Source organism: Megalops cyprinoides, chromosome 6 (assembly GCF_013368585.1).
Source record: "Megalops cyprinoides isolate fMegCyp1 chromosome 6, fMegCyp1.pri, whole genome shotgun sequence".
Taxonomy (NCBI): domain Eukaryota; kingdom Metazoa; phylum Chordata; class Actinopteri; order Elopiformes; family Megalopidae; genus Megalops; species Megalops cyprinoides.
This window is the reverse complement of record NC_050588.1, coordinates 33,800,628-33,825,838: the sequence shown is the minus strand read 5'-3', so window position 1 is coordinate 33,825,838 and position 25,211 is coordinate 33,800,628. Positions and strand designations below refer to the sequence as shown.

The 25,211-nt window shown below is 42.7% G+C and overlaps 1 protein-coding gene across 1 annotated transcript in view; it reads left to right on the top strand.

Annotated features, from left to right (window-relative positions):
* The window catches only part of fer1l4 (fer-1 like family member 4), a 31,228-nt gene extending 11,218 nt beyond the window's left edge, over positions 1 to 20,010 (top strand). Inside the window, exons 19-46 of the mRNA XM_036531183.1 lie at positions 943 to 1,063; positions 1,206 to 1,306; positions 2,018 to 2,105; positions 2,967 to 3,083; positions 3,656 to 3,808; positions 4,351 to 4,534; positions 4,839 to 4,963; positions 5,085 to 5,219; positions 5,353 to 5,526; positions 6,040 to 6,150; positions 6,670 to 6,831; positions 7,103 to 7,274; positions 8,801 to 8,910; positions 10,832 to 10,948; positions 11,884 to 11,923; positions 12,116 to 12,222; positions 12,337 to 12,471; positions 12,928 to 13,044; positions 13,404 to 13,531; positions 14,430 to 14,600; positions 14,773 to 14,927; positions 15,307 to 15,488; positions 15,584 to 15,669; positions 16,071 to 16,169; positions 16,394 to 16,635; positions 17,986 to 18,287; positions 18,434 to 18,534; positions 19,824 to 20,010. Coding sequence (XP_036387076.1) covers positions 943 to 1,063; positions 1,206 to 1,306; positions 2,018 to 2,105; positions 2,967 to 3,083; positions 3,656 to 3,808; positions 4,351 to 4,534; positions 4,839 to 4,963; positions 5,085 to 5,219; positions 5,353 to 5,526; positions 6,040 to 6,150; positions 6,670 to 6,831; positions 7,103 to 7,274; positions 8,801 to 8,910; positions 10,832 to 10,948; positions 11,884 to 11,923; positions 12,116 to 12,222; positions 12,337 to 12,471; positions 12,928 to 13,044; positions 13,404 to 13,531; positions 14,430 to 14,600; positions 14,773 to 14,927; positions 15,307 to 15,488; positions 15,584 to 15,669; positions 16,071 to 16,169; positions 16,394 to 16,635; positions 17,986 to 18,287; positions 18,434 to 18,534; positions 19,824 to 20,004 — 3,916 coding nt within the window. The 3' untranslated portion in view covers positions 20,005 to 20,010. The remainder of the gene's footprint in view (positions 1 to 942; positions 1,064 to 1,205; positions 1,307 to 2,017; positions 2,106 to 2,966; positions 3,084 to 3,655; positions 3,809 to 4,350; positions 4,535 to 4,838; positions 4,964 to 5,084; positions 5,220 to 5,352; positions 5,527 to 6,039; positions 6,151 to 6,669; positions 6,832 to 7,102; positions 7,275 to 8,800; positions 8,911 to 10,831; positions 10,949 to 11,883; positions 11,924 to 12,115; positions 12,223 to 12,336; positions 12,472 to 12,927; positions 13,045 to 13,403; positions 13,532 to 14,429; positions 14,601 to 14,772; positions 14,928 to 15,306; positions 15,489 to 15,583; positions 15,670 to 16,070; positions 16,170 to 16,393; positions 16,636 to 17,985; positions 18,288 to 18,433; positions 18,535 to 19,823) is intronic.
* Positions 20,011 to 25,211: the final 5,201 nt, after the last annotated feature.

Here is a 25,211-nt window from a genome sequence, read left to right as displayed (position 1 = left end):
GTATGTTTGTTATTCTACAGAACTCAACAAAACGTGGGAAGGGGGTCTGGGGTTTGGTGTAAATTCTCACACATCCTAAAGGCCATTTTACAATGCCAGCTTTTCCCATTGGGCAACAGCCTCAAAGAAAACTTTAAAGGGGAAAGTAAAGGGAAATAATCTTGGCAACTAGAATGGAAAAAGATTTTAACATAGAGAAAATACAAATATAAAATCTTATCCTGTGGCGAATTAAATTGTTAATTTCATGAGACACCAAATACAGCAGGTAAGGTTTTCATATACTGTGTTACAGATCAGATCAGACTTAAGACTTACAGATCAGAATAAGAAGTCTAACAAGCCATCTTTCATTACCCTCTTAACAACTGATCATCTTATATTACAAACATTCCTACAACACTCACAGGGTTGTACAAATTTCTAACAAAAAAAATAGAAGTAGATAAAAACAGGAATGCTTAGAGAAAAGAGGTGTGTACATGAATTAATTGTTGTAACTCAGTTTGATCCAGATGCTCTTTGGATGAAAGGGTATTGACCTCTGCATAAAAATAAAATGCAAAAATTACTATGATGTTTTTAAGAAACTAACAGAAAAAAAATGTAAAATTGCAACACATGTGCAAGATCCTCTGTTTGTTGTTCTAGCCCATATATTCATTTTTGGAAATTCAATTATCATAAAGGCTTTTTTAAATGCCAACTAAAGTCAGGCTTTTAAGCAAAGCCCACAGGGCATTCACCATTTTATGCTGTATGTTTACACAGCATGAAGGGGAAACATGCAATACCTGCACACAGTATGCAACTGCCCTCAAACCACAGAATGAGGGACTGACACCAACCATTAACCTCCTTCTTGCATCAGTAACCCTCACACAGCTGTCGCACAAGCAATTTCACATAAAATCCTAAAATCTAACTGCTTTTTCACGGCAGGTCTTTCAGCTGCATCGGTATGTTGCGTGAGAAGCCCTGTATGTTCGTGTGGAACCACTATGAGGATCACAGCTTCCGGCTCCACAACTCCAACTGGTTGTCCAAGATGGCCGACAGACTGGTATGTTGCCTCTCTGTCTACACATCTCCAAGTCTGTATCTCACATTCTGCCCTGCTCATCTCCCAGCCCATGTTATTGCAATGCAGTGACAGTGTGGTCTGTGTGTGCTGATGTCTATGGCCTGCTCCTTCTCTCTTTCAGGAATATGGTATTGAAGAGGTGGAGAAGCTACTGAAGAGACCCAGGAGCAAAGCCAAGGAGCGGCTGGTGGAGGTGCTACTGGAGTTTGTTGCCAGTTGCAAGTGTGTAACTCATCAGCAACAGCATTTGGCTCCTGAGATTGCTGGGTTCATTATCATTTCAGTGTGTTTGTTTACAGTGGATTAAAATACCCCTTACTAATTTGTTTTTACTGAGCGGCCCACTCAACTCCTCAACACACATTTTTATGTGAAATGAGAGCTCGGTTCAATAACCATATCTCATATGCGTGTAGGTGACAGTCAGACAGTGTGAATTAGATGCACAAATGTTGTGTGGTGTACATATGGGATGCACATTATATGTACAATATTTGAATAAAATTAAACACACACCCTCCAAAAAACAGATATAATTGGCTCATTCCATTGCTTTGATTATTGACAAAACTGACATCTCAAAAATGCGCCTATCTAAGTTGTACGTAGGACTGTACTGAAGGCTCTTATTGATAGCTCCATCTTCGGTCTTTTCTCCAGAAGGAGCCAACAATGTGGCAATTCTTAATTCTATCACTAAATTTCCTGTTAGTAATACTACATTTCCTCTTAGCTCATCAGCAGCAGAAAGTATTTGATTTTTTCCCATATTTATTTCTCCATCTAGTCCAATGACCAAGAAAAATATACTTTGTAAAAAGTTTTAGAGGTAAATTATCAGATTTTTCACGGTTACGGCACTAACTGTTCTTTTCAATATTCTTGTTCAGGTAACTTGACTGTGAATTGTGTGTCTCTCTTCCTGACCTGAAGGCAGTACAGCTCCAACACAGACAGGAAGACAATGACTCGGCCGAACAACCTTGACAAATGCCGGATGGAGTTCATCAAGAAGAACATTGTGAGTGACAGGCAGTGAACGTGGGTTGCAATGAAAAAATAAAGTCCTGTTTAGCCTGACACCCGAAACATGTATACATCAGTCCCTGTAAGGGCTATTGACTGTGTGCATGCTTGTCACAGCCTGCAAATATCTCTCCAAGAGGTCATTTTCAAATAGTAATTGACTTTGCCAGAAAATTTTTAATTGATTTTAAGCTTCAACTGGGCATGCATGTTGAATGATAATTATAGCGAGCTGCAGCTCTGTTTTCACATTGCTGCTATAGTCATCCCTCCCTTCTTTTTAGTGAGATATATGAAGTGTAAGATTTGGGGGTGATACTACATTACATTACATAGTATTCATCTAGCAGATGCTCGTACATTACATTACATTAATCTAGCAGACATTCTTATCCAGAGCAACTTCTAGCACGGAAGAACAGAAGTGTATCCATTCAAGTTGAATGAGCACTGGTGTCAGACCAGGCTAACAACACTGCCAGACCAGTGGTTGTGAGCATAACACTATTCACAACCTACCACAAGTTAACTTGTGCAACCTGTGTAGACAGCCTAGAAACTAAGGGTGGCCAAGTACACACACTACCATACATCACAGTCACTAGATCACAGAATCCAAAACACATTGCGATACTACAAATAAAATAAACAGGAAGTACTACAAGTAATACAAGTAGCAGGTGTTAGGGGGTGGGGACTGAGGTGGAACCGAGATTCAGTCTGAAGATGTGGGTCTATGTTGAGCAGTGATTCCACTGTCCTGACTCTGTGGAAAGTTCATCAAGAACTTCACTGACAACCCCTTGAGAAGAGGTACCTCTTCTTTTTGTCTGATGGTGACCACTTTTGCCGACAGATCATCTTGGCCAAGCAAGCCCTCCGAGTGAGGAGGAGAATCACGAATCGAACAGCCAAGGAGAAACTGGCAGACACCAAGAGGATACTGAAGAAGATCCGCTTCCTGGCCAAAGAGGTGCTCTGAGTCCGGCTCTACATTCAGAGAATATTAATGCTTTTCGGTGTGTTAAATGATAGAGCTCACCAGCTACAACAAAAGTGTTGCAAAAGGAAGTACAGTTTTCACCTACAATACATTTACATTTACATTTATTCATTTAGCAGACGCTTTTTATCCAAAGCGACTTACAATACAAGGCTTTGTCATATTGAAACTATGGATTTGTAGACCTGATGTTTTGCTCAAGCATTTGCCAACCATGGAACTGAAGCTGAGTTTATTTATTTTCTTTTTAGTTAAAACCTTGCTGATCCATTACATTACATTACTGTCATTAAGCAGACGCTGTGATCCAGAGTCATTTATATATGTCCCAATTTTTAAATGTTACCCATTTATACAGCTGGATATTTACTGAGGCAATTGTGGGTTAAGTACCTTGCCCAAGGGTGCAACAGCAGTGCCCCAGTTGGGAATTAAACTGGCAACCTTTTTGGTTACAAGCCCTGCTCCTTACCACCATGCTACACTGATCCCAAGTCAGTCCTCAGTCCCCCCTGCTAACGCGCGTCCCTGTGCCCCTGCAGCCCCAAAGCACCCTGCCTGACGTGTTTTTGTGGATGATGAGCGGTGGGAAGCGGGTTGCCTACGCCAGGATCCCCGCTCACACTGTCATCTTTTCCCTGGTGGAGGAGGAGAAAGGCAAGGACTGCGGGAAGCTCACCACCGTCTATATGAAGGTGCCCCTCACTTTCGTCCTGCTTCATATGAATGTATAGGGTGTGTGCTGTGCCAGTAAAAACACAGCTCGTGGCCAACTGGTCGGTCCATCGATACCGACGATAACGTTACTCCTCTGATGTGGAGGGTGGTATTTTGTTGTGTTGCGGGATGTGCCATTGCATACGGCTGTGTGGGACAGCCACATGTTTTGCCACATGTGGGGCACATGTAGTCAGCACCAGAGAGGGGCCGTCCTGTGGCATGCTGGTGACTGCTTTTCAATTCTCCTCTCGGTGGCTTGTGCCTGGGAGTGTGTGACAATACCACCTGCCTAACTGAATACTACATGATAGCTCTGTTTTATGCGGTTTTATGCTTAATAGTGCATGTTATTAACTTCTGGAGTACAAACGCACAGAATTATTTTGAGATAAGAATTATTTGTTGCAGTCCTCCTATTTTTGTCAAGGAAAAGGACTTTTTTTTTTTTAGAAATGGCTCTGTGTATGCTTGCCCATGTGTGCCTGCCCACATTTTTGTGTATCCCCTTTCTTTCCAGACCCCGGACGGGCCAGTCGGGGAGATCTTCGCCAAACTGGAGGTGTACCTGTGGCTCGGCATCACCAAGTACGCAAAGAACAGCGTGAACAGCCTGCCAGAGGAGTTCCGGCCCCTGTACGAGGAGGCCACTGCGGGCACCCCCATCCCCCCCAACATGCCCCCCGTCAAACTGTCTTGCGAGGGTAAGAGCAGCAACTCCATAGGCCATGCTGGCAGGCTGGCCACAGCGCAGCGCTGAATAGAACGAGATTTAGCAGCTCACCAATAAAAATAAATCAAGCAATTTGGCTTTAGTAGCATACCACACTCAAAGATATGAATTTTTTATTAACAAAGACAATTAGTCTTAACAGGACTAAGGCCTGTGCCACTATCATATATTTCTCTTAAGTACATCATAGCAATTAAAAATGAGAGCCAAAAAAAAAAGTAGTTCTGTCTAGCTGGTTCCCACTGTTTTTTCTGTTCCCTGTTTTGTTGCAACAGACAGCCGCTACTTCCAGCTGCGGGCTCACATCTATCAGGCCCGGGGCATCCTGGCTGCCGACGACAACGGCCTCTCGGACCCGTTCGCCAAAGTGGTGTTCTCCACACAGTGCCAGGTCACACAGGTGGGTGGGACCTTTCGAGGTCACGCACACACAGAGCGTGGGGTTCCACCTCTGGATGTTCTGCTGCTGTTAGGCGTGGTCACTGACAGAGGTCTCTCTGCTGCTGTCCCACGGGGAGCAGGTGCTGGAGGAGACCCTCTCCCCGACCTGGTGTGAGCTGCTGCTGTTCCATCAGATCCTCATGGAGGGCAGTAAGGACGACCTGAGGAACGACCCCCCTGTCGTCATCATCAACATCTACGACTACGACAAAATTGTAAGAGCGCCAGCCTCCCGCTCACAGCGTTGGTTGTGATCCTCGGGTGCTGTCCGTGCAGCACAGCCTGTGTGTGTCCGTGTGCCCATGTCACCTTTGCGCCTGTGTGCCAATGACTCTGCTGTGCCCACAGGGCAGCCCGCAGGCCCTGGGCCGAGCCTTTGCCGAACCCGAGCTGAAGTTCGTGGAGGAGCCCTACAAGAAGCCCATGCTGCAGTTCTTCGAGATCAGCAAGGGGAAGGTGTCGGCGGGAGAGCTGCTGGCTGCCTTCGAGCTCATCGAGCTCGACTACTCTGGCTTTGGAGAGGTGAGGTTCTCACATGCACACACACCACCAATGCAAAACGCATTAACACACATAAAGATTACCAAAAAAGAGGCTGTAGTGTGGCTGAGTGGTCTAAGGTGCTGCATTAAGACTTCAGTCTGTTTGAACATAATGGTTTCAATCCCTCCACTGCCGATTTTCAGGGCCGGCAGTTTAGCATAGTGATAAGGAACAGGATTCCAAACTGAAAGGTTGCTGGTTCAGTTCACTGGTGGGGCACTGTTGCTGTACTCTTGGGCGAGGAACTTAACCCGGAATTTCCTCAGTAAACATCCAGCTGTATAAATCGATAACATGTAAGAATCGTATCCTATGTAAGTTGCTCTGGATAAGAGTGTCTGCTGAATGACAACAATGTGAATTTGAGATTACAAAGACGGCTAATGTGAGGGCCAGATATACAAGGTCACTAAATGGAAAGACACACAGAGAAGCTGATCTCCATGACCCCCCCCCCCCCCCCCCCCCCCATCCCCAACCCCCCGGTTCCAGCCAGCTCTCCCAGCTGATGTGGATCCCCGGGAGCCAATGTTCCTGCAGGAGGAGAGGCATTACATCATTCCCGAGGGGGTGAGGCCCGTGCTGAGGAAATTCCGGATTGAGGTGAGCGGGATCCACAGAGCATGCACACATGGGTGTGTATTCATCCATTACGTGAAGCATACGGGCTGTACTCGTGGATATGATCATGGCGTACTGGGGGTTCTGCATGAATTAGTGAGGAAATTAACTGGAACAAAGTGAAGCTATTTTGTTGGGTATTTTGATAGCAGCTGTTTGTATAGATAAAACAGGAGAGTGTAGATTACTGAACGTGTTTTAAAATGGCATTCGGAAGGTGGCCTTGTTTCCTTTAAGCCTAGTTTAAATGTAGGGCACTTTCCTGCATGTAGGGTCACAAGGGTGCAATCTTGGACACAGTGGGGAGATACAGTAGTGCGCTGTATAAATGAGGGCAAAGTAGAAAAGGAGAGTCTATTTGTGTGACTCACCAGACAGTGTTTAAATCACACCCTATTCTCTATGTAGAGCACTACTATAAACTGAATTTAGTGTACTGCAGTACTTGGATCAGTAAGCAGTACTGCTGGTAGCACGGTTAGTGTTTGCTGTTTCATACAGGTGCTGTACTGGGGCCTGAGGGACCTGAAGAGGGTGAATCTGTTTGAGGTGGAAAAGCCCCAGGTGAGGATCGAGTGTGCTGGGCAGAGGATCGAGTCGGAGGAAATTGAGAGCTACAAGCTCAATCCCAATTTCAAGGAAATCGTCAAGCACTTTGATGTGGTGAGTCCCTGTAATGCGGGTCATAGGGGCCAGTGTGCTGGCGAACAACTGTTTTCATCTACAGCAAATCACTCATTTCAATCAATCTTTTCAATTCATACCACAGTAATGCTAAATAAGAACAAATAAGGGCTGCTAAATAAAGGCTAAGAGACAGATACACCAGTTTATTTCTTGTTCTTCTTGAATTCTTCTCAGAAAGAGGGAAGTGACACGTGTAACTTACACACTGACCTTTACGATGCACACTCTCTCCTCCCCTCTGAATCAGGAGCTGCCAGAGCTGGTGTACCTCCACCCTCCGCTCACCATATTTGTCATGGAGCAGAGGGCCTTTGGGCGGCTGGTGCTGGTGGGAACTCACGTAGTCCAGAGCCTCATGCACTTTGCCCCCAAAGACCTGGATGAGTGGAAAGAGGAGGAGGAAGAGCCAGAGCCTCAGGGTAGGAAATGCCCCTCTTTCCTTCTGTGTCCTGCTCCACTCACCCCCACTGTATGACACATAGACTGCTCCCACTGCTGTTACACAGGCAGAAAAGATTGTCCTCTCACAGCTCCATCATCTTTCCAGTAAAAGAGCCTCGATTCTAACAAGCGCACCAAATGAGTTCCACCAGGAGAGGGCGACAGTGAGCCACTCTGCTCTGGATTTAGGGAGAGGCACAGCCAAAGCTAATATTACTGTGGTTTAATACGTAAAACTGACTACTGAGTTCAGAAGGACAGGAGTGGACATGGAGACAACCAGAGGAGCAAATGATAAGTTATTTTTAATAAGCCAGTAACAGTAACCGTACTTAACATAGTACAAATGCAAAATGATTTTATATGAATGCCAAAATTTAATAACTACCAGGCACTTTTCTGCTGAGTTAATTGAGTAATGGGGTTTAGGCCGTTCCAAAATTGGTGGAGACTTGATTAAACGGAACAGCGAAGCTCATTTCTTTAGGTGTTAGGCTTTAACAATGGAATGAATTGAACACTCGGTGGGCTTTTGTCTGCAGATCACCGAGGTGCTGGGAGTCTTGGCATTAATACTGTCAGGACACACCTCATTATCCACTGCAGTAAATGAGATGTGAAGAACTCTGCCAGCCAGTTTTTTTCCCTTCCTGCAACTTCAGATTCTAAAATGAGCATTAGCCTCAGTGTGAGTCTGTGTGCTGGCCTGTTAGAGTACAATATGAAATAAATCTCAATCCCTTCTTGAACCTCTAATGCTACCATTACGTGAAATTGTTGCAGCCTTTATCTGTAAATACCTCCACTTTCTGCAATTTAGGAAGAGAACATTGTCTCCCATCCTGGCATTTTCCTTTTTGAGGAAGATCATGGTAAAACTGGTATTGAAATCAGATAAAAATGGCTCTTTTACCGCAGCCACATTTATTCACAGTTGGCCTCCAAACTGACAAGATATCAGCCTCTTAAGGACCTGCTGAAACATCACCTTTGTGTCTCATTTGAAAGGGAACTTTTGCACAATGGCACATGTTTCTGTGCGGCACACAGGAACTCATCTGATAATCTCCTTAAATTTGCATTTTTGGGTTTTGGAGACCGAGGGTTCCAAATGATTGTGCACTCCCAGAAATACGACAATAGATTATATTATATCAGCTACGCTAGAGTTCTTTCTTGTCTTAGAGTGAATATATTCTTTCCACAGCTGCAAAATAACAATCTACAGGTAACAGAGAATGGCACAGTATAGTAGCATATGGTAATTGTACAGTCAATAGGAGAACAATTGCAAACATCCATGTATACAATCAAACACAAAGTTCTTTATTGTGTATCATTCAGAATCTTTTATTCATGATATTAATGTAGGGACCAAATATAAAGTATGAAGAAATAGACAATGATTTTTTTTTTAAATTCCATTGGGTTTAGATGAACGTGATGGATATACTTTACATGTGATACCAGCAATAAAAGTTTGTTTTGGGTTGGCTCCTTTCAGAAAAGAAACCAAAGAAAACAACACCTCTGAACACTGTGATGAGCATGGACCTGAGAGGACTGCCCATCAAAGACAGCAAGATTCCCATCAATCCCATTAACCTGGTCACAGTGAGTACCACAAGAGCAATGTGACCCTGCCAGCGGGATTGGCTCCTGGCATGCGCGGAATATGTGGGTGCATGAGACCATGGGGCTACCAGCATATTTGATAGTCACAGAAGTTTTATTTTTCATTTTATTTACTTTTCATGGCATAAAAATCCCCACACCAGATCTTGCCTAGGGCTCCCAAACAAATCTGGACACATCCTTGGCAGAGGTTGAATTTTGTATTGTTGTTGTGAATTTCTGTGTCTGCACACATGTGTGTGTGTGTGTGTGTGTGTGTACCTGTCTGTGCATGTGTGTGTACCTGTGTGTGTGTCTGTGAGAGTGTGTGTGTATTTGTGTGTGTGTGTGTGTGTGTCTGTGTCTGTGAGAGTGTGTGTGTATTTGTGTGTGTGTGTGTGTGTGTGTGTGCGTGTGTCTGTGAGAGTGTGTGTGTATGTGTGTGTGTGTGTGTGTGTGTGTGTGTGTGTGTGTGTGCTTTGCATACATGCGTGTGACTGATTGTGAGTTTCACCCAGGAGAACAAACACTTGCATAATGAATTATTCATTGTTGTTTTCCCGCTCCCACACCTTCAGTTTACTCCTTGATGGAATTATACAGCAAAGCCAGGGACCTTTTATTCAACTCTCATGCTGAAAAACACTGTTGTTTTCCATCACCTTGTTGCCCATTTCATTTGCATTCTCTGGCTTGTTATTGAAAATGCTATTCAGACATTTAATGAGCCATTTGCCGAGACAGCTGTGAATATTACAGCTCATCCATATTGGCACAGTTGGATTTCATTGCTTCATCAGATCTTTCCTGCTCGGCTCTTTATGCCAGAGCTCATACAATATGGAGATGTCTGTCTGATGGAGGGCCAAAGAGCCAAACCTCAGCAGTTCCCCCCTGTAACACCAACACCTCCACACCAACAAGCGATTTTTGCTGTTCTGAAAAACCCTCCATTTGCACTCCAGTACGGGCAATGACATTTTCAACGTCTCATTCACTGTCACTGCATGCTCTTCTCCAGGGTTTGCTTGTCGAGTTCTTCCCTACTACCATTGCTTCATCAGTACTTACGGCCAAACCCAGGGATCCACCCCAAAATGAACACATATTGCTGCCCACGGCCGTGGGTCTTGCATAATTTTGAGCCATTTTTAATCCTGAATCCACGCAATGTTAAGCCAACATTCCTTTGAGTGGCTACGCTGAACATTTGCCAATATTTGGAATCAATTTTTTTCCCATACTTAAAAGGAAATGGTACCAATGGTACAAAACACTAGAGTAACACTCAGATCCCAGCCATGATGGTTTAAGACATGGGTTCACAAATGTTCAGACTGAACCTACTATGAGCCCACTGTAATGGGTGAAACCTACATTGGTGGGGTGATGTGAGTTTACACCTCTGCTGAGATTTCTCTAAATAGTGTGCAATTAGCTGTCGCAGCATACATGCAACCCCCAATACTCAGCGTCCGGACCTCTACGGGCTGAAAGTGAGCCGAGTGTGATATCAGTGTCACAGCCCGCGCCACGCTCACGCACACTCGGCGGTAATGACTGGTCATTTTCACACCGATCTACTGCACGCCGGCAGCCCTCTTTAATTGCTACGGAGTTAATTGAGCATCAAGCCCTTGGTAGGCTGTTGAGCTGGCTCCCAGCTGGGGGGAGGGCAACGATCAAAATCGAAATCGCTCTGGGCCTTGAGCTGCTGTGTGTTGTTGGAACACTAGTGTTTATCTCCCCTGCGGTGTAGTAAATAAAGGTTTTAAAAGTGTGGTAAACGCCGATTTTACTTTCAACCTCCTCTTAGAAAATACTGTCTGTCTGTAATATTGTCTGGGTGAGCGGATGTGTTTCCCTCCTTGTATTATCTGTGATGTCTTGTTACAGTTCGTCCTCTGAAACTCTTCCCCAGGCTCCACTAAAAAAGAAGAAGCTGAAAGAGGAAGAGCTGGAGGAGGAGAGGCCAGAGAAGGAGGAACTGGACTGGTGGTCTAAATACTACGCCTCTCTGGCAGAGCTAGAGAAACAGGTATTTAACACTGTTAGCACACATCAGACCTTGAATCAAATATATAATTTAGATATTTTTATGTATTGTAATGTAAAATATGATAATTTACTAATTTTCACACGCTTATGCTTACATGGCATAGTACTAAAGTGCTTGTGACCCAAAGATTTCTAGTAACAATTCCCATGTGGGTCACTGCTGTTTACCCCATGGACAAGGTGCTTAACCTGCATTGCCTCCAGCTGCATAAATGGATACAATGTAAAAAATATATATTTAAATCACGCTGTATTAAAACATCTGCTAAGCCAATAAAATGTAAATAAAGCGTGGCTTGAAATATATGTCTATTTTGCAAGCAGGTGTCTGTACCATCAGTGAGGGGGGTCACTGACATTCGTACATGTACATTCAAATGCAGATGACTGTTTCAAGTACTGTACCAAGACCTAGAGTCACAGCCGGATTATACCTTTGCCATTGCCTGTGGGCCTCTGTAAAAAAATCACATTTTTGAATTATTCATCCATGTAGTAATTTGTGTGAGAAATCTGTTTTATTTTACACTTGCCATGAAGGGGAGGTGATAAAATGGCTACTTAGCTAAGCAAATGTTACAGCTGATTTTATACTCCTGGTGAGATGACGGGGGTAACCTAAGCATTCCTTGCTCAAGAGCTGTTTATCTGCGGTGTAATAACATTTTATGTATTTCACAGGACCCAGTGATAAAATCTTTAATCACAGCACTAATGTTGTGACAAAGGATTTTTTTTTCCTTGACGCTTACTGCAGGGCACAGATGTGCTGCTCTGTGATGTATTGGGCCCTATGGCCACTGGATAGCCATCCCTGTACTATTGTATGATTTAGATAAACGTAAATGTAAATATGTTTGCAGGTGTCGTGTCTGTTTAAAAGATCAAGATCCTGACTGTTGTGTGTGTTTACAGAACGAGGAAGATGAGGACAATGATGAACAGCAGGAAGGAGGTATGACAGTGACTGTCAAACATGTTGCTCTGAAAATGATCTCACAGGTGAATTACCACACTCTTAGATGGCTTCATTTTGGCAGAAATTATGAAGAGCTGGTGTAACAGATCTGAACAACATCTCATCCTGGTGTAACGCAGTTCTTCCAGTTTTTTGCCGCAGCATCTTGTGCCTGGCTTTACTTTGCAGATGAAGGAAATCTCAACATGGCCGCCATAGAGGCAGAGGAAGGTGACACCGTAGTGGTGGAAATCGAGCCTCCAAAACCAAAGAGAAAAAAGATTGCCACTCTGCAGGTAGGCACTGGATTTAACTGCTTTAACCTACTTTAATCTAACTGATTTACGATGCCAGCCACACCTGCAGAGTGTAGGGTCGCTCAGGGCGATGACCTCTGAATTTGTTCACAGCTCTACAAATCAGAGCTGGAGAACGAGTTTAACGACTTCATGGACTGGCTGCACACTTTCCCCATCTACAAAGGTAAATCCAACTACGAGGATGAGGAAGAGGATGAAGATGAGCGAACCATGGGGAAATATAAGGTGACAGACAGTGATTATTTTCATAACACAGTGAAAATGTTGATTAAATCATTTGGAACCCAGGACATTACGTGGAAATTACATTCCGCTTGAAGTGCTGCAGAGACATTTTCCTTTACAAATGTACGCTAATTCAGCCTTCAGTTAGTATTTTACATTCACACACAAAAGTGCAAGGTCAGAATCAGCTTGAATAAAGACTTATTAAAAATAAGATCCATAGACAGTGTTTGGTTGGATGTACCAAGCAGCAGATGACCTTCACAAAGCTGATTTATAACTGTTTGCTATGATAAAGCAAGCACTTTTCCTTGAGTTAATTTATCTTTTTTGTCTGAGAATTACTTACTAGAATTTACTGAGAATTCTCAAATTCTAATTCTGAGAATTAATTGTACAGGATTCCATTCCATGCGCTATCCCTGTATTAACTGTGCATGTGTGTTTGTGTGGCAGGGCTCTTTTTTAATTTACCCCATCTCAAAAGAAGAGGAGGATGCAGAGTGCCAGATCACCAGTGGGATCCCCAAAAATCTGCCCATCAAAGTCCTTGTGAGGGTCTACATGGTGAAGGTAAGTAGGTGTAAAGTGTACAATGGCACGATGATGTCAGTATGATGTCACTTGTTCACGGGGGAAACTGATCAAGGGAAATTTTATGACAACAGTCATTGGTGGGCCAGCGGTGTAGCATAGTGATAAGGAGCAGGGCTCATAACCGAAAGGCTGCTTGCTCCATTCCCCGCTGGAGCACTGCTGCTGTACCCGTGGGGAAATGTGCTTAACCCAGAATTGCGTAAATATCCAGCAGTATAAATGGATAACATGTAAAAATTGTAACCTATGTAAGTCGCTCTGGAAAAGAGTGTGTGCAAAATGAAACTAATATAATGTGATGTAATGTAATCACCAAATTTACCCTGATCTTGCAGGCCACAAACCTGGCCCCCACAGACCCCAATGGGAAAGCGGACCCGTATGTGGTGGTGAAGGTGGGCCAGCAGCAGATGAACAGTAAAGAGCGCTACATCCCCAAACAGCTGAACCCTGTGTTTGGAGAGTGAGTCTGCCTTCCAGCCCTGCTGCTTCAGCTTGCAGAAATGATAAACCCATGCAGTCTCCGTGAAGCCGGAATACATGCAGCCACTCACGATTTTCCAAACTGTTAAATGGACAGTCTGTGCCTCCAATCTTACCTCAGAACCTCCTTGACTGATTGATTGCTGAATTAGTTTGATTGATTGATTGAATGTATTTGATGAATTTAAAAATACAGTATTACCATAAGGCAGACACACTGCACTAAAGACAGATCAAGTATAACACAATAAAGTCTCGATAAAGGTCCTCAGGTGGACAGGCAGAACAGGTTTACACATATACACACAAAGGAGATCAGTGCACAGAATAAATTACTGGATTCTGAGAGGTTATTAAGTTATATATTGACTGTATTTACATAGTAATGTAAATGGGCAGCAGTGTAGCATAGTGATAAGGAGCAGGGCCTGTAGCTGATTCTCCACCGGGGCACTGCTGTTGTACCTTTGGGCAAGATATTTAACTCACAATTAGCTCACTAAATATCCAGCTGTATAAATGGATAACATGTAAAAAACTGTAAAACTATGTAAGTCGTTCTGGATAAGAGCATCTGCGAAATGACAATAATGCAATGTAATAATGTATTTTTAAGCAATGCAAGGGCTACTAGCCTGGTCCTTGAGGCGGTGTAAAGAAAAGTGACTTCATGTAAGTGACTGAGACGAATCTTAGTTTAGATCGCCTCATCACACCCAATAGTTCATCTCTCCTTGAAATATGTGTAAAGATACACTGGCTTATAACAAGGCCACGAAGACCATTAGCTTGCTTTGATAATGCTGTATTCCTTTGTGTGAAAGTAGCAGGTGTTGTATGGCATCTTGTCTGCAATTTGTGCTCTGTGCTCTTCTCAGGGTCTTTGAGCTGACCGTGTCCTTCCCCCTGGAGACGGAGCTCACCCTGTCCGTGTTCGATCACGACCTGGTGGGCTCTGACGACATGATCGGGGAGACCCGCGTCGACCTGGAGAACCGCTTCTACAGCCGGCACCGCGCAGGATGCGGCCTGGCCCTGTACTACGACAAGTGAGTGACAGCCGACATCCTCGCCGACGGGGAAGCGCGGATGCGGATACGTCTCATTATTCTTCCGGTGGAATCCGTGACAGTTTTACAATGGCTTTCCCCCTCACTGGTCAGACCGTGATGAAGTGTGCCGTGTACGGTGACAGCAGGGAGTTTTGTCTCGTGGTTTCAGGGATGGCTACAACAAGTGGAGGGACGCCAAGAGGCCGTCCGCCATCCTTGCGGACCTCTGCCGCAAGAACGGCATCCCGTCACCCGAGTACCGCGAGTCTGAGGTCAAAGTCCTCAACAAGATATTCAAAATTCCCAACGAGGCCTTTCCAGAGGGTTAGTTTCCTGCTCCGCTGTCATTTACCTTTGTGTTTCTGTTTGCCGTCTGCACCTAGATTAATATTTTAGCCTTGGCAGTTATTGAATGAAAATGTGAATGTCATCTGTTGAGGGGATCCTGGTTTAGTTTTATAGCTCAATCACTCAGTCACTCAATCACTCAATCACTCAATCAATCAATCACAGCTGTGTGTGTCTATCTATTTCTATGCAATATAGTACTCGAAACAAAGGAATTGTCACAGACTGCTTTATGATACAACGCAGAGTAACATTGCAAGTTATAACAGATATGGTATCATGTGAAATTCATGGAAAAAGAAGAGCAATTAAATAATGACAATCCTCTGTCCCTCCATCCTCTCTATGTCTGCAGAGCTGGTGAAGAAGAACAAGAAGACGGAGGAAGACCTTAATGAGCTGGACGAGCACAAGGCACTGAGCGTGCTCCACCGCTGGGGTGACATGGGGGAGTTCTGCGTGGGGGCCTGTCCGCTGGTCCCCGAGCACGTGGAAGTCCGCTCCCTGCTCAACCCTGAGAAGCCTGGGCTCCCCCAGGTGATGCGGGCTGGGACGGCCCCAGTCTTGCTCCTGAGTAGCTGTGTGTCCGTACGCCTGCGGTGTGCCTCACCTGGGCTTTCTTCTCCCGACAGGGTTATGCTCACATGTGGATCGACATGTTCCCTGTGGATGTGCCGGCGCCGCCGCCCGTCAATATCAAGCCCCGCCTCCCAATTAGGTGACACTCTTGAGATGTTTACTGTAGTTAAATGTATTTAAGCATGGGCCTTTATTCAATCTATCTGAATGTGGTTTTTTCTTAACTTTGAGTGGCACATTTTTTCAAATTAGTTAGACTTTGGAGGAACACAATTTGTTAAACATACTACCGAAACACATTAAAATCTGGCTGAGAGCAGAACTGGACACTAAGAACCATGAAATAATATTTTATATTTCCGTGAATGTGTCTAAAGGGAAGCAAATATTTTTTTTCAAAGGAAAATGCATTCAAACAGTTGAAAAGCACTGACTAAAAGGATAGGGAATTTCTACTCTGCACTTTACAACTAAGATGGGTTAAGATTTATAACTGAAGAGAGTTCAGTGAAAATTCTTTCTTCTGCTTTTGAACTGTAGCTACGAACTACGTGTGATCATATGGAATACTGATGACGTGGTGCTGGACGATGTCAACCCCTTCACTGGAGAACCAAGCAGCGACATTTATGTCAAAGGGTCAGTTGTCCCTGAGGTTAAATTAATAAACACAACATGCAAGTAAAATAATGAAAGATGTGCTGTAACTGTAAAAGCATGTGCTTTTTCAGTCAACACCGCAGGAATGTGTATTTTATCTTTAAATTGTAAAAGTGGGATGCGCAAAAACTAATTTGATTTTCTGTGTGAGTGATCCTGAGTCCACCGCTGCCTCCTCATGCTTGTCTGTCTGTGCTCACCAGCTGGATCAAAGGGCTGGAGGGGGAGAAGCAGGAGACAGATGTTCACTTTAACTCGCTGACCGGGGAGGGAAACTTCAACTGGCGTTTTGTCTTCCACTTCGACTACCTGCCCACGGAGAAGGAGATCACCTACAAGAAAAAGGAGTCCATCTTCTCCCTGGAGGAGTCCGAATTCCGTCAGCCTGCAGTTCTTGTGCTGCAGGTCTGGGACTACGACCGCATCGGTGCCAATGACTTCCTGGGTAAGGGACCTTCAAATGGAGAGTAAAACATCGAATGTCAATCTGTGTGCTGCGTTCAAATGAATGATACACTACTTTCAAAAGGGACCTCTGTTTTCACGCTATGAAATGCTGTGTGATACAGAGCATTGACCAATTAATCTTGTAAGGGCTCTTTACTGCCTTTCTCCAATTTAAACTGAATTTAAGTTGAACAGATACACACATACACTATATGCTATACAGTATATTGAACATGAATTAGACCAGAACTGCTCAGATCCTAGAAAAGCCTTCCATGCTAAAAGGTATGAAACTGTATAACATGCTGCAATCATGATTAGGCCTGCCACAAATTATTTTTTTATCACAATTTTGTCAAAATTAATTTTAATATTCAGATTATTAACTATAGAGCTAACTTGAACAGTGCTGGAATATGTTTAGTAGTATTTCTCCTACCATAGCAGGGAGAAACTTTCCTGGATTTTGAATTCTGAAAATAAAATAAATTGGATCTCTCAGAAAGCATTAGCTGATAAGACTGCATGTACATTTTGTACCTTGATTGCAGTGTCTTCTAACCGTGCTTAATTTCCCCTCATTAGCCTAATTAAAGGTAATTAAAGGTAAGAAGTCTTATCTGCAGCTGTACACTACTAATGTTTCACCAGAAATAATTACTTAGTGTGGTACTGCAAAACATTTTGAGAGATTAGCTGCAAGGTCACAGGTGTGTCCACCATGGCCACGGAACTTAATGGTATCATAGTGGTGAGAGAGCGCAAGGCTTATCAAAGGCAAGTGTTTTTGACAAGAGAAATAAGTACCAGTCAAAACCTTGGACACACCTACTCATAGAGGGGTTTTTCTTTATTTTTATTTTTCACATTTTAGAATAATAGTAAAGACATCAAAACTATGAAATAACACAAATGGAATTATGCAGTGACTAAAAAAGTGTTAAACAAATCAAAACTTTCATATGGTTTAGATTCCCCAAAGTAGCCAAAAATATATTTATAAAATTAAAAAAAAAAGAATGGAAAGAAATTCATACTTAGGCATCAACTTCACTATTTATATTTGTCTAAGAAACAAATGTCAAGCATTTAGGCATAAGTCTTTAGGTCAAAATGTCTTTGAATGCATGTTTCCCATTATATTAATCAGGTGTGTCCAAACTTACCGGTACTGTATAAGATTCTGCCAGCCCTAGCCATGAGGAAGCTCAGTCCTTTGTGAGGTCACCTTAACCCTGCACACGATGCCAGATGTGATCATTGCAGTGCATGTGACGGTGATGGTGAGGGGGAGGAGACAGTTCTAAACCCCCTGCCCCCCCACCCCCTGTCCTTCCTCCCCCCCCAGGGTCCATTGAGCTTCGGCTGAATGACATGGTGCGGGCGGCCAAGTCCTCAGAGCAGTGCAGCGTGAAGATGGCCAAGGACAGGGCCAGCCCCCGCTTCTCCATCTTCCGCAGCAAGCGGATGAAGGGCTGGTGGCCCCTCATCAAGCTCAAGAGCCAGGAGGACATCGAGAGGGAGGAGCGGGAGGCGGAGGAGGCCAAGAAGAACAAGAAGAAGAAGAAGAAAAAGAAGAGCAAGCGCAGCCAGATGAAGCCCGAGGATCTGCAGTTCGTGGACGCCAGCGGGAACACTTATCTCTTGATGGTAATAATTACAGTGAGGTCTCCCGTGTAGGGGGGTGTAACGCACTCAGGAGGAACAACAATTTATATCCTCATAATAATACAGGGGGAGATAGCATGCATGCTTTTGTCTTGTGTTGTACCCTATCCTTTCGCTGTGGTACACAGGGTAAGGTGGAGGCGGAGTTCCAGCTGGTCACGGCTGAGGAGGCAGAGAAGAATCCCGTTGGTCTGGCACGCAAGGAACCAGAGCCTCTGGACAAACCCAAGTGAGAAGCCGAACTCTGCTACACCTCATTCACACACGTCATATCATATCACAGGGACTTCTGTCGTAAACGTCGTAAGCAGGACACAGGCAGTTTGATTTTTATTTGCTTGGTGGGCATACTTCCCCAGGATGTGTTAAAGACTTTACATTTCATTTCACGTGTCACTTTGGTTCTTAGACATTATTCATACAAACAGCTGCATGTTTTCTAAAGCAACTCCCACATGGGATGCAAACCTCTGATGTTCTGGTTCCAAGCCCAATCCCTTGATCACCACGCCACAGTGCTGCTTCTTAGCATTAAGGCACAAAGTAAACATACTTTGGTTTGCAATGTAAATTCTGCCACTGACACAAATATTTCTTAGTGTAAAATCATCTTCACATTTCTAGTCATAACTTTCCCCAGTGAAAATAGATAGAGATAAATTCTGACAGTCTGGTGACACATCCCTAAGATTTTGTGATGAAAAACGTCATGCTTTCCAAACTGCTCGCAGAAACTAATAAACACCTCAAAGCCGTTCTGGCCAAACAGAGGAACAGGACATATTTTGTGACGCAAGGTCAAAATATTTGTTCTGATAAGAAACAGATGATCTACAGGCTTTTGAACACTGGCAGCGGGTTTAATAAAACCACAGTGTCAGATCCAGCCATACAGGTTTTTATCATTATTTTCATAAAGGGCTGCCTTAGCCAACAGGATGTCAGTCATGTCACTGAAAGACTTTTCCCTCTCCCAACTGGCAAGTGCATTTATGCAAGGCACTTCCAAGATGCTTTTTTGGAAATTACCTTTGGGTTGCAATATATCGCGACATTCACTGCTGTACAAAATATCATTCCACAACTTCCATTAAATATTCCCCTTCAGCGTTAAATAAAAACTCAGTTTAGTGTAGCAGTGATCATGATTCTATATGATTGTGGTATCATATAGCTGTATCATACTTGATGGCTGTAATTGTTTTTCACCAAAGAAATATTTTCTTCTCACAGCAGACTCAAACAATTAACAAAAAGTGATCTGTGCAGCAATACCCCCTCGGAGCAGAGAGGGCAATGCAATGCTTTGCATATTTTTCATTTGAAATTATGTCAGAGGTTTCTGTTTATGTCTTCATGGCATAATATGCTTGTGTTCATAAATGTCCATGGGACTGTGATCATAAATTCCATAACTCCTATGATCTCCTCAACAAATTTATGCCCCACGCACCTCATACTGTACTGGGATATGATTATCATTGCTCAGTTTCTTTACCCCCTTTCTCCCTTCTTCAGCCGTCCCAAGACCTCCTTCAACTGGTTTGTGAATCCCATGAAAACCTTCATCTTCTTCATCTGGAAGAAGTACAAGAAGTACATCATTGCTCTGGTGGTGCTGGCTGTCCTGACCCTGTTCCTCGTACTAATCCTCTACACCCTGCCCGGCCACATCAGCCAGCTCATCGTCAATGGATAAGGGTGACGGACAAACTCCTACAGTCACATTTTCGTTACATTACATTACATTACATTACATTATTGTCATTTAGCAGATGCTCTTATCCAGAGAAGCTTTCACAGGTTACAATTTCATCCATTTATACAGCTTGATAATGATTCTGGGTTAAGTAGCTGACCCAAGGGTACAACAGCAGTGCCCCGGTGGGTAATCAAACCAGCAACCTTTCAGAGACAAGCCCTGATTCTTACCACTACAGCACACTGCTGCACAAAAAAAACACATTTTCAAGTTTAATTCACCTTTGAACAGCAGTTGTTATGTTAGTTCAGGACATTAGGATGTCTGACTCAAAGCAACTGTCAAAATACCCAGAACAGAAAAGAAACAATCAGACTTTTCCTTTTTATGTGTTCTTGTGGTTTCATTATTATGAACAAAGGATTATGCCAAATTTATGCAACAGAATGCATCTGAGGATCACTATGCATATTTTTTCTTTGCAGTTGTCTATTTGAATTGTTTTTATCATGATAGCAGAAGTCCTTAAAACAAAACAAAATACTATGAGTACGTGCTGAGCACCAATGACGTTGTTTAAAGAGACCTTACTGTTTATTATTTAACATTATAAACATGAATATGTAAATTATAAGGGAACAATCGGAGCGCTATATTACAATGTATTAGTACTTGATTAATACTGTAAGACAAAAGCAAATGCAGTACCTACAGGTACATACACCGTCATTATTGTCCGAAAACCTTTTTAGCCTGTATGTGTAGATTCATTTTCACATTTATTTAGCTAAGAATCTGACGGTAAACCTTTTTGCCATCATTATGTCATTGGTGGTATGTCCTGTACTTTACTGTGTTTTTTTAATAAGCATGTACTGTTTTTCAGAACACATTAAGGACTTTGCTGCTAAATTTAATTTTTTTTTTTAGTTTTTTTTCTTTCTTGTACAATGTGTGACTTATATAAAAAGGCATTAAAAATAACTCAAGCAGAGCATTGTGCATGCTGACCAAAATGTGCAACTTCATTTTGTAAATTTTGATTGCACATGCAGGATGATCAATTACCGCTGGCTGAACTGTCAACAAAAAAAAAAAAAAAACTTTTGCATGAAGCAAATTTTCTGAGGAAACGCACCAGCCGATTGCGCAGTTATGCTCTTGCGTGAAGTCTGTTTCCGGCGCTGCCCACGCCGGAGGAATTGTTTGAATTTCAGTTTGACACTTGAGGTGAACAGGATCTTTGTGTTTGTCTTTTTTTCCCATAAAAACGGTCATGTTAGCACCGTGCTGTGAGCGCAGAGGTCCTGACCAGAACACTGATTCACAGATGGTGATGAATCATAATGAGTCTTCCCTCAACAACTGGTTCATTTTTTTCAATGTCCATGTTTTTATACATATTCACCCAGTTTCTCACTCAATGACCCCCCCCACCCCCCATTCCCCCCTCCAGAACACTTCTCTGAGTGTATTTGTGTAATGTGTGCTCAACTGACAAACATAGCCACCCATGATGGAAAACCATTACCCCTAATTTCATCACCTCAAAGGTCACTTAAAGAAATCTCCCTGAATAAGTGCTAATGGATATTTTTAATTGTTCATTATATCCATGTGCATCATGTCTCAATAATTTTAACTGGAGATAGTGAAGGCAATGTGCTGCCTCTGTCCTTGTTTCCATGGTTATAGGGGTAATTGAATCACTGTCACGAAATAGTTCTAGGTGGTATGGATCTATACTGTGGATTATGTATATGTAGCCTACATATTTACTGAGTCTCAGACCCTGCAAGAGACCTATTTATGACACATCCTTATGCAATACAAATAATCTCATCGAGTCTAAAACTGTTCCATGCACGAATGGAAATACATGGCTGGTGCTTCTGCAATGTATTTTGCAACACATTTCAGTTGTTTTATCAAGCAATGGTGCACATTTCACAATATGCTTACTCTAGAATTAAATAACTGTCAGTAACATACCGTGACATGTGCACGGGTGTTAAAAAACGGCGGCTGAAAGGAGCTTCCAGAATCAAATCCCTCAAGATTCGAGGATAAACCCTAAACTTCATTATGTAAGGAAAGTCAGAGATGAGGTCAGGTGCAGTACAAATAGGAATGGGGTGTCGCTTCAAAGCAAAGATATTGCCGATACATTCAGCAGTTATTCTGTGAAGAGCTTCAACAGAGAATTATAAACATACCAAAATGATGATCATAGATCAGCTGTAGATGAGCTGAAGGGTTTTTTTTCTCATTATTACTCTCCAATGTTCTGTGTGTCTTCTGCAGTGCATTATGAGGATTCAGGGATCATGCTGTAGAATTTTGTATTTGTAGTCCCTGGTCGCTATATGTATGATGATTGACAAGGCTGAATTATCTATGAACTGTAGATAAGCTTCGACATATTTGCTGGGCTGCCTGTCCTAGTCATTGGTGGTAATGAAAATCTGTAATGAAAGCATCAGTCACAGAGTCTGTCTATTAACGCTTAACTGGGTTTTTACAGTCATTTCTTTGAAGTTCCACTGTTAATTCTCTGCTATCTATTCATGAATAGAGGAGAACATAGAACTGCAGTGCATGGTTTGGCGTGTAATCACTGCAAAACCTGCCATGATTAAATTTATATCATGAGTATAGAAATTAATTGTAATGGATATGAAATTGAAACGTGATCCTGGCAAGTGAAATTTTTGCCCCTCCTCCAGTACTGCCATTTTTCTATTATGTTCTCAAGAGAGTATATTATACTATATATTACATGTGGCAGTGAAAATAAACACATAAAAACTCTCTTGGAACTTATACATGAATGTGTCATACATTATTCAAAAGGTCTATCTTTCCACAAAGGTACAGTTTTTTTTACTGTGTAAACATAATTCTGGAGTGTATCGCATTGCTAATGATCTTGGCAATAATGTCAGATAGAAGCAAAGGCTATAAAGCGCCCTTAAAAAATCTGATAGCCCTTTGTGTGTTTTTGTGATGTTTTTGTGTTAACCCCATTTTGACATCATGGGACACATGACAATCATTGCTTGATGATTTTTCCCTCCATAATTGATTGAGACAGTGATAAACCCAACAGCCCTGTTTATAGATAGGATTTCCTAAGTCTGTCGTAAGCAAGACCTCAATTTCCCCCCCAAAGTCAAGTCTTTATGGGTTATAGCCTTTTTTTACACAGCATCCATCAAACCCAGTGTTGGTGCAAACACAGATAATGACCTATGACCCGTGGGGCGTCTCATCTTGTTGTAAACCCCCCCCGTGAAAAACAGCAGAAAGGTGCAACGACTGTGTGAGGAAGGATGAGTGCTTCTGTGAACACGCACCATGGGAACTTTCAGCTGCAAAGTCACATGGCGAGACCTTGGAGGCAATAACACAGGCTGGGACCGGAGCCCCCTGGGTGATTGAGTGCAACTATAATGAGTCCTGACAGCTGTGATAGGTGACTTCCAGGCTTTATTAACGATGCCATTTTATTTCTTTGCCCAGTTATGTTTTTGGCAATGGAGTTTCACGGCCGCTCAGAAGTGAGCTTCCCTGGTTAGCTGCTATGTCAATTTCCTAAGACGTTCTACCGTAATAATTCTGGACCTACACCATGCGCAATACTGTATAATGGTGACTGCATCTAAACACCCCTATATGCCTGATTAGACACCTTCTGAATTACTGCGGTTAGAATCTGCATGTCATTTCACTCTTTCATAAGTTTCATAACCGCTTCTTTCTGTATACAAAAAACAACTGATTTATAAATATTGCTCTGGAGCATCGGCAGGTTAGATACTGAACAACATGCATTGATTTCACAATCTCAATTTCCTTTAAAGGTCATGGTTTTATTTCTGGCTCCAAGATGTGTGAGATTTCCCCCAATAATTCCCATTTTATTTCTTAAAGGTCATTTTGTTTTTTTTCTGCAAATAGGTCTTTTGAGGAAGCCTACAAACAAGCACTCATAAGGATGCAAGTACCTTTATCTCCAGCATCCAACTGATGTGTGTACATTTTGCCAGACAAAACACACGATCCATTGTGTCACATCCAAGGATGTGCTTGACAAACCTATTCCTTTCCTATCTTGTACCTCCATAACCATTATGACCCAGCCCACATCCTTGGCACCAGGCCCCCAGGGTACTGTGCAATAGAAAGCTCTATTCACTCTATATCTGCTCGAGCACTTACATGACATTTTCTCTCCACCACTTTCTCTCTCTAAGTGTCGCATCACTGTCACACACGTTTGCCTGTCAGTTTCTAAAGACCATTCTCCTCGCTGCCGCTTGGGTTCTTTAAATGTAAGACCTTAATCTTCATTGTAAGAATGAAGAATGAAGTGTGTTTGTCGGTGTTCCTATATTTGCTTTTTCATTTGCCTCTGAAAAAGCCACCAAAACATGCAAACTTCTGAAAGTGTAAATCAAGCATAAACATGCACAAATGAGGGAAATATTTATTTGGCTGTTTTTTTAATTCAGCTTTTTTTTTTTTTTTTGAGGGAAACAACTATGAATAAGAACATATTAGTGTATAACGACAGTAACAAAAACAGATGTCTTTGTATATTTTATATTATAATATGTAATATGGTAGTGGGATTACACAATATGAGGTATAGTCTGGGTGCTGCCTTACTTCCAGTTATATGAAGGAGATGCCCAGTAAAATTATGCTCTGGGATCCCACTGCATCAGTGAGATGAAACAAATCAAAACCATATAAGGTCTATTGGCCTGTATGTGCATGGTACATTGGAATGTCCCGTTGGACAATGGTCAGGTGCCTGGGAAAGACCCGTTTAAGTAATATTCTGGAGACATATAGATTACAGATTACAGCAAGTGTATTTATTTCATATTCACTAAATTTCAGATGAAAAACAGCGGGGTTTAATCTTTAATTTTGGACAATGATAATGTAGTCAAAAACTATATCATTTTATCTTTCAATCAGAAAAAGGGAGACATAAAAAATAACGAAAGCTGCCCTTATATTTTGCCTGACCCATGCTTATACAAAAAGCTGACATATGCAAGATTTCCCTGGCAGGCTTCCAGTTCAAGCTAAAGCTGACACACCCCGGTTGGTGTTAATTTTGGCTAGCGTTCACGCATTTGTTTGCTCAAGGATTCAACACCCTAACATGGGAGGCCAGTTTCTCTAGTTCA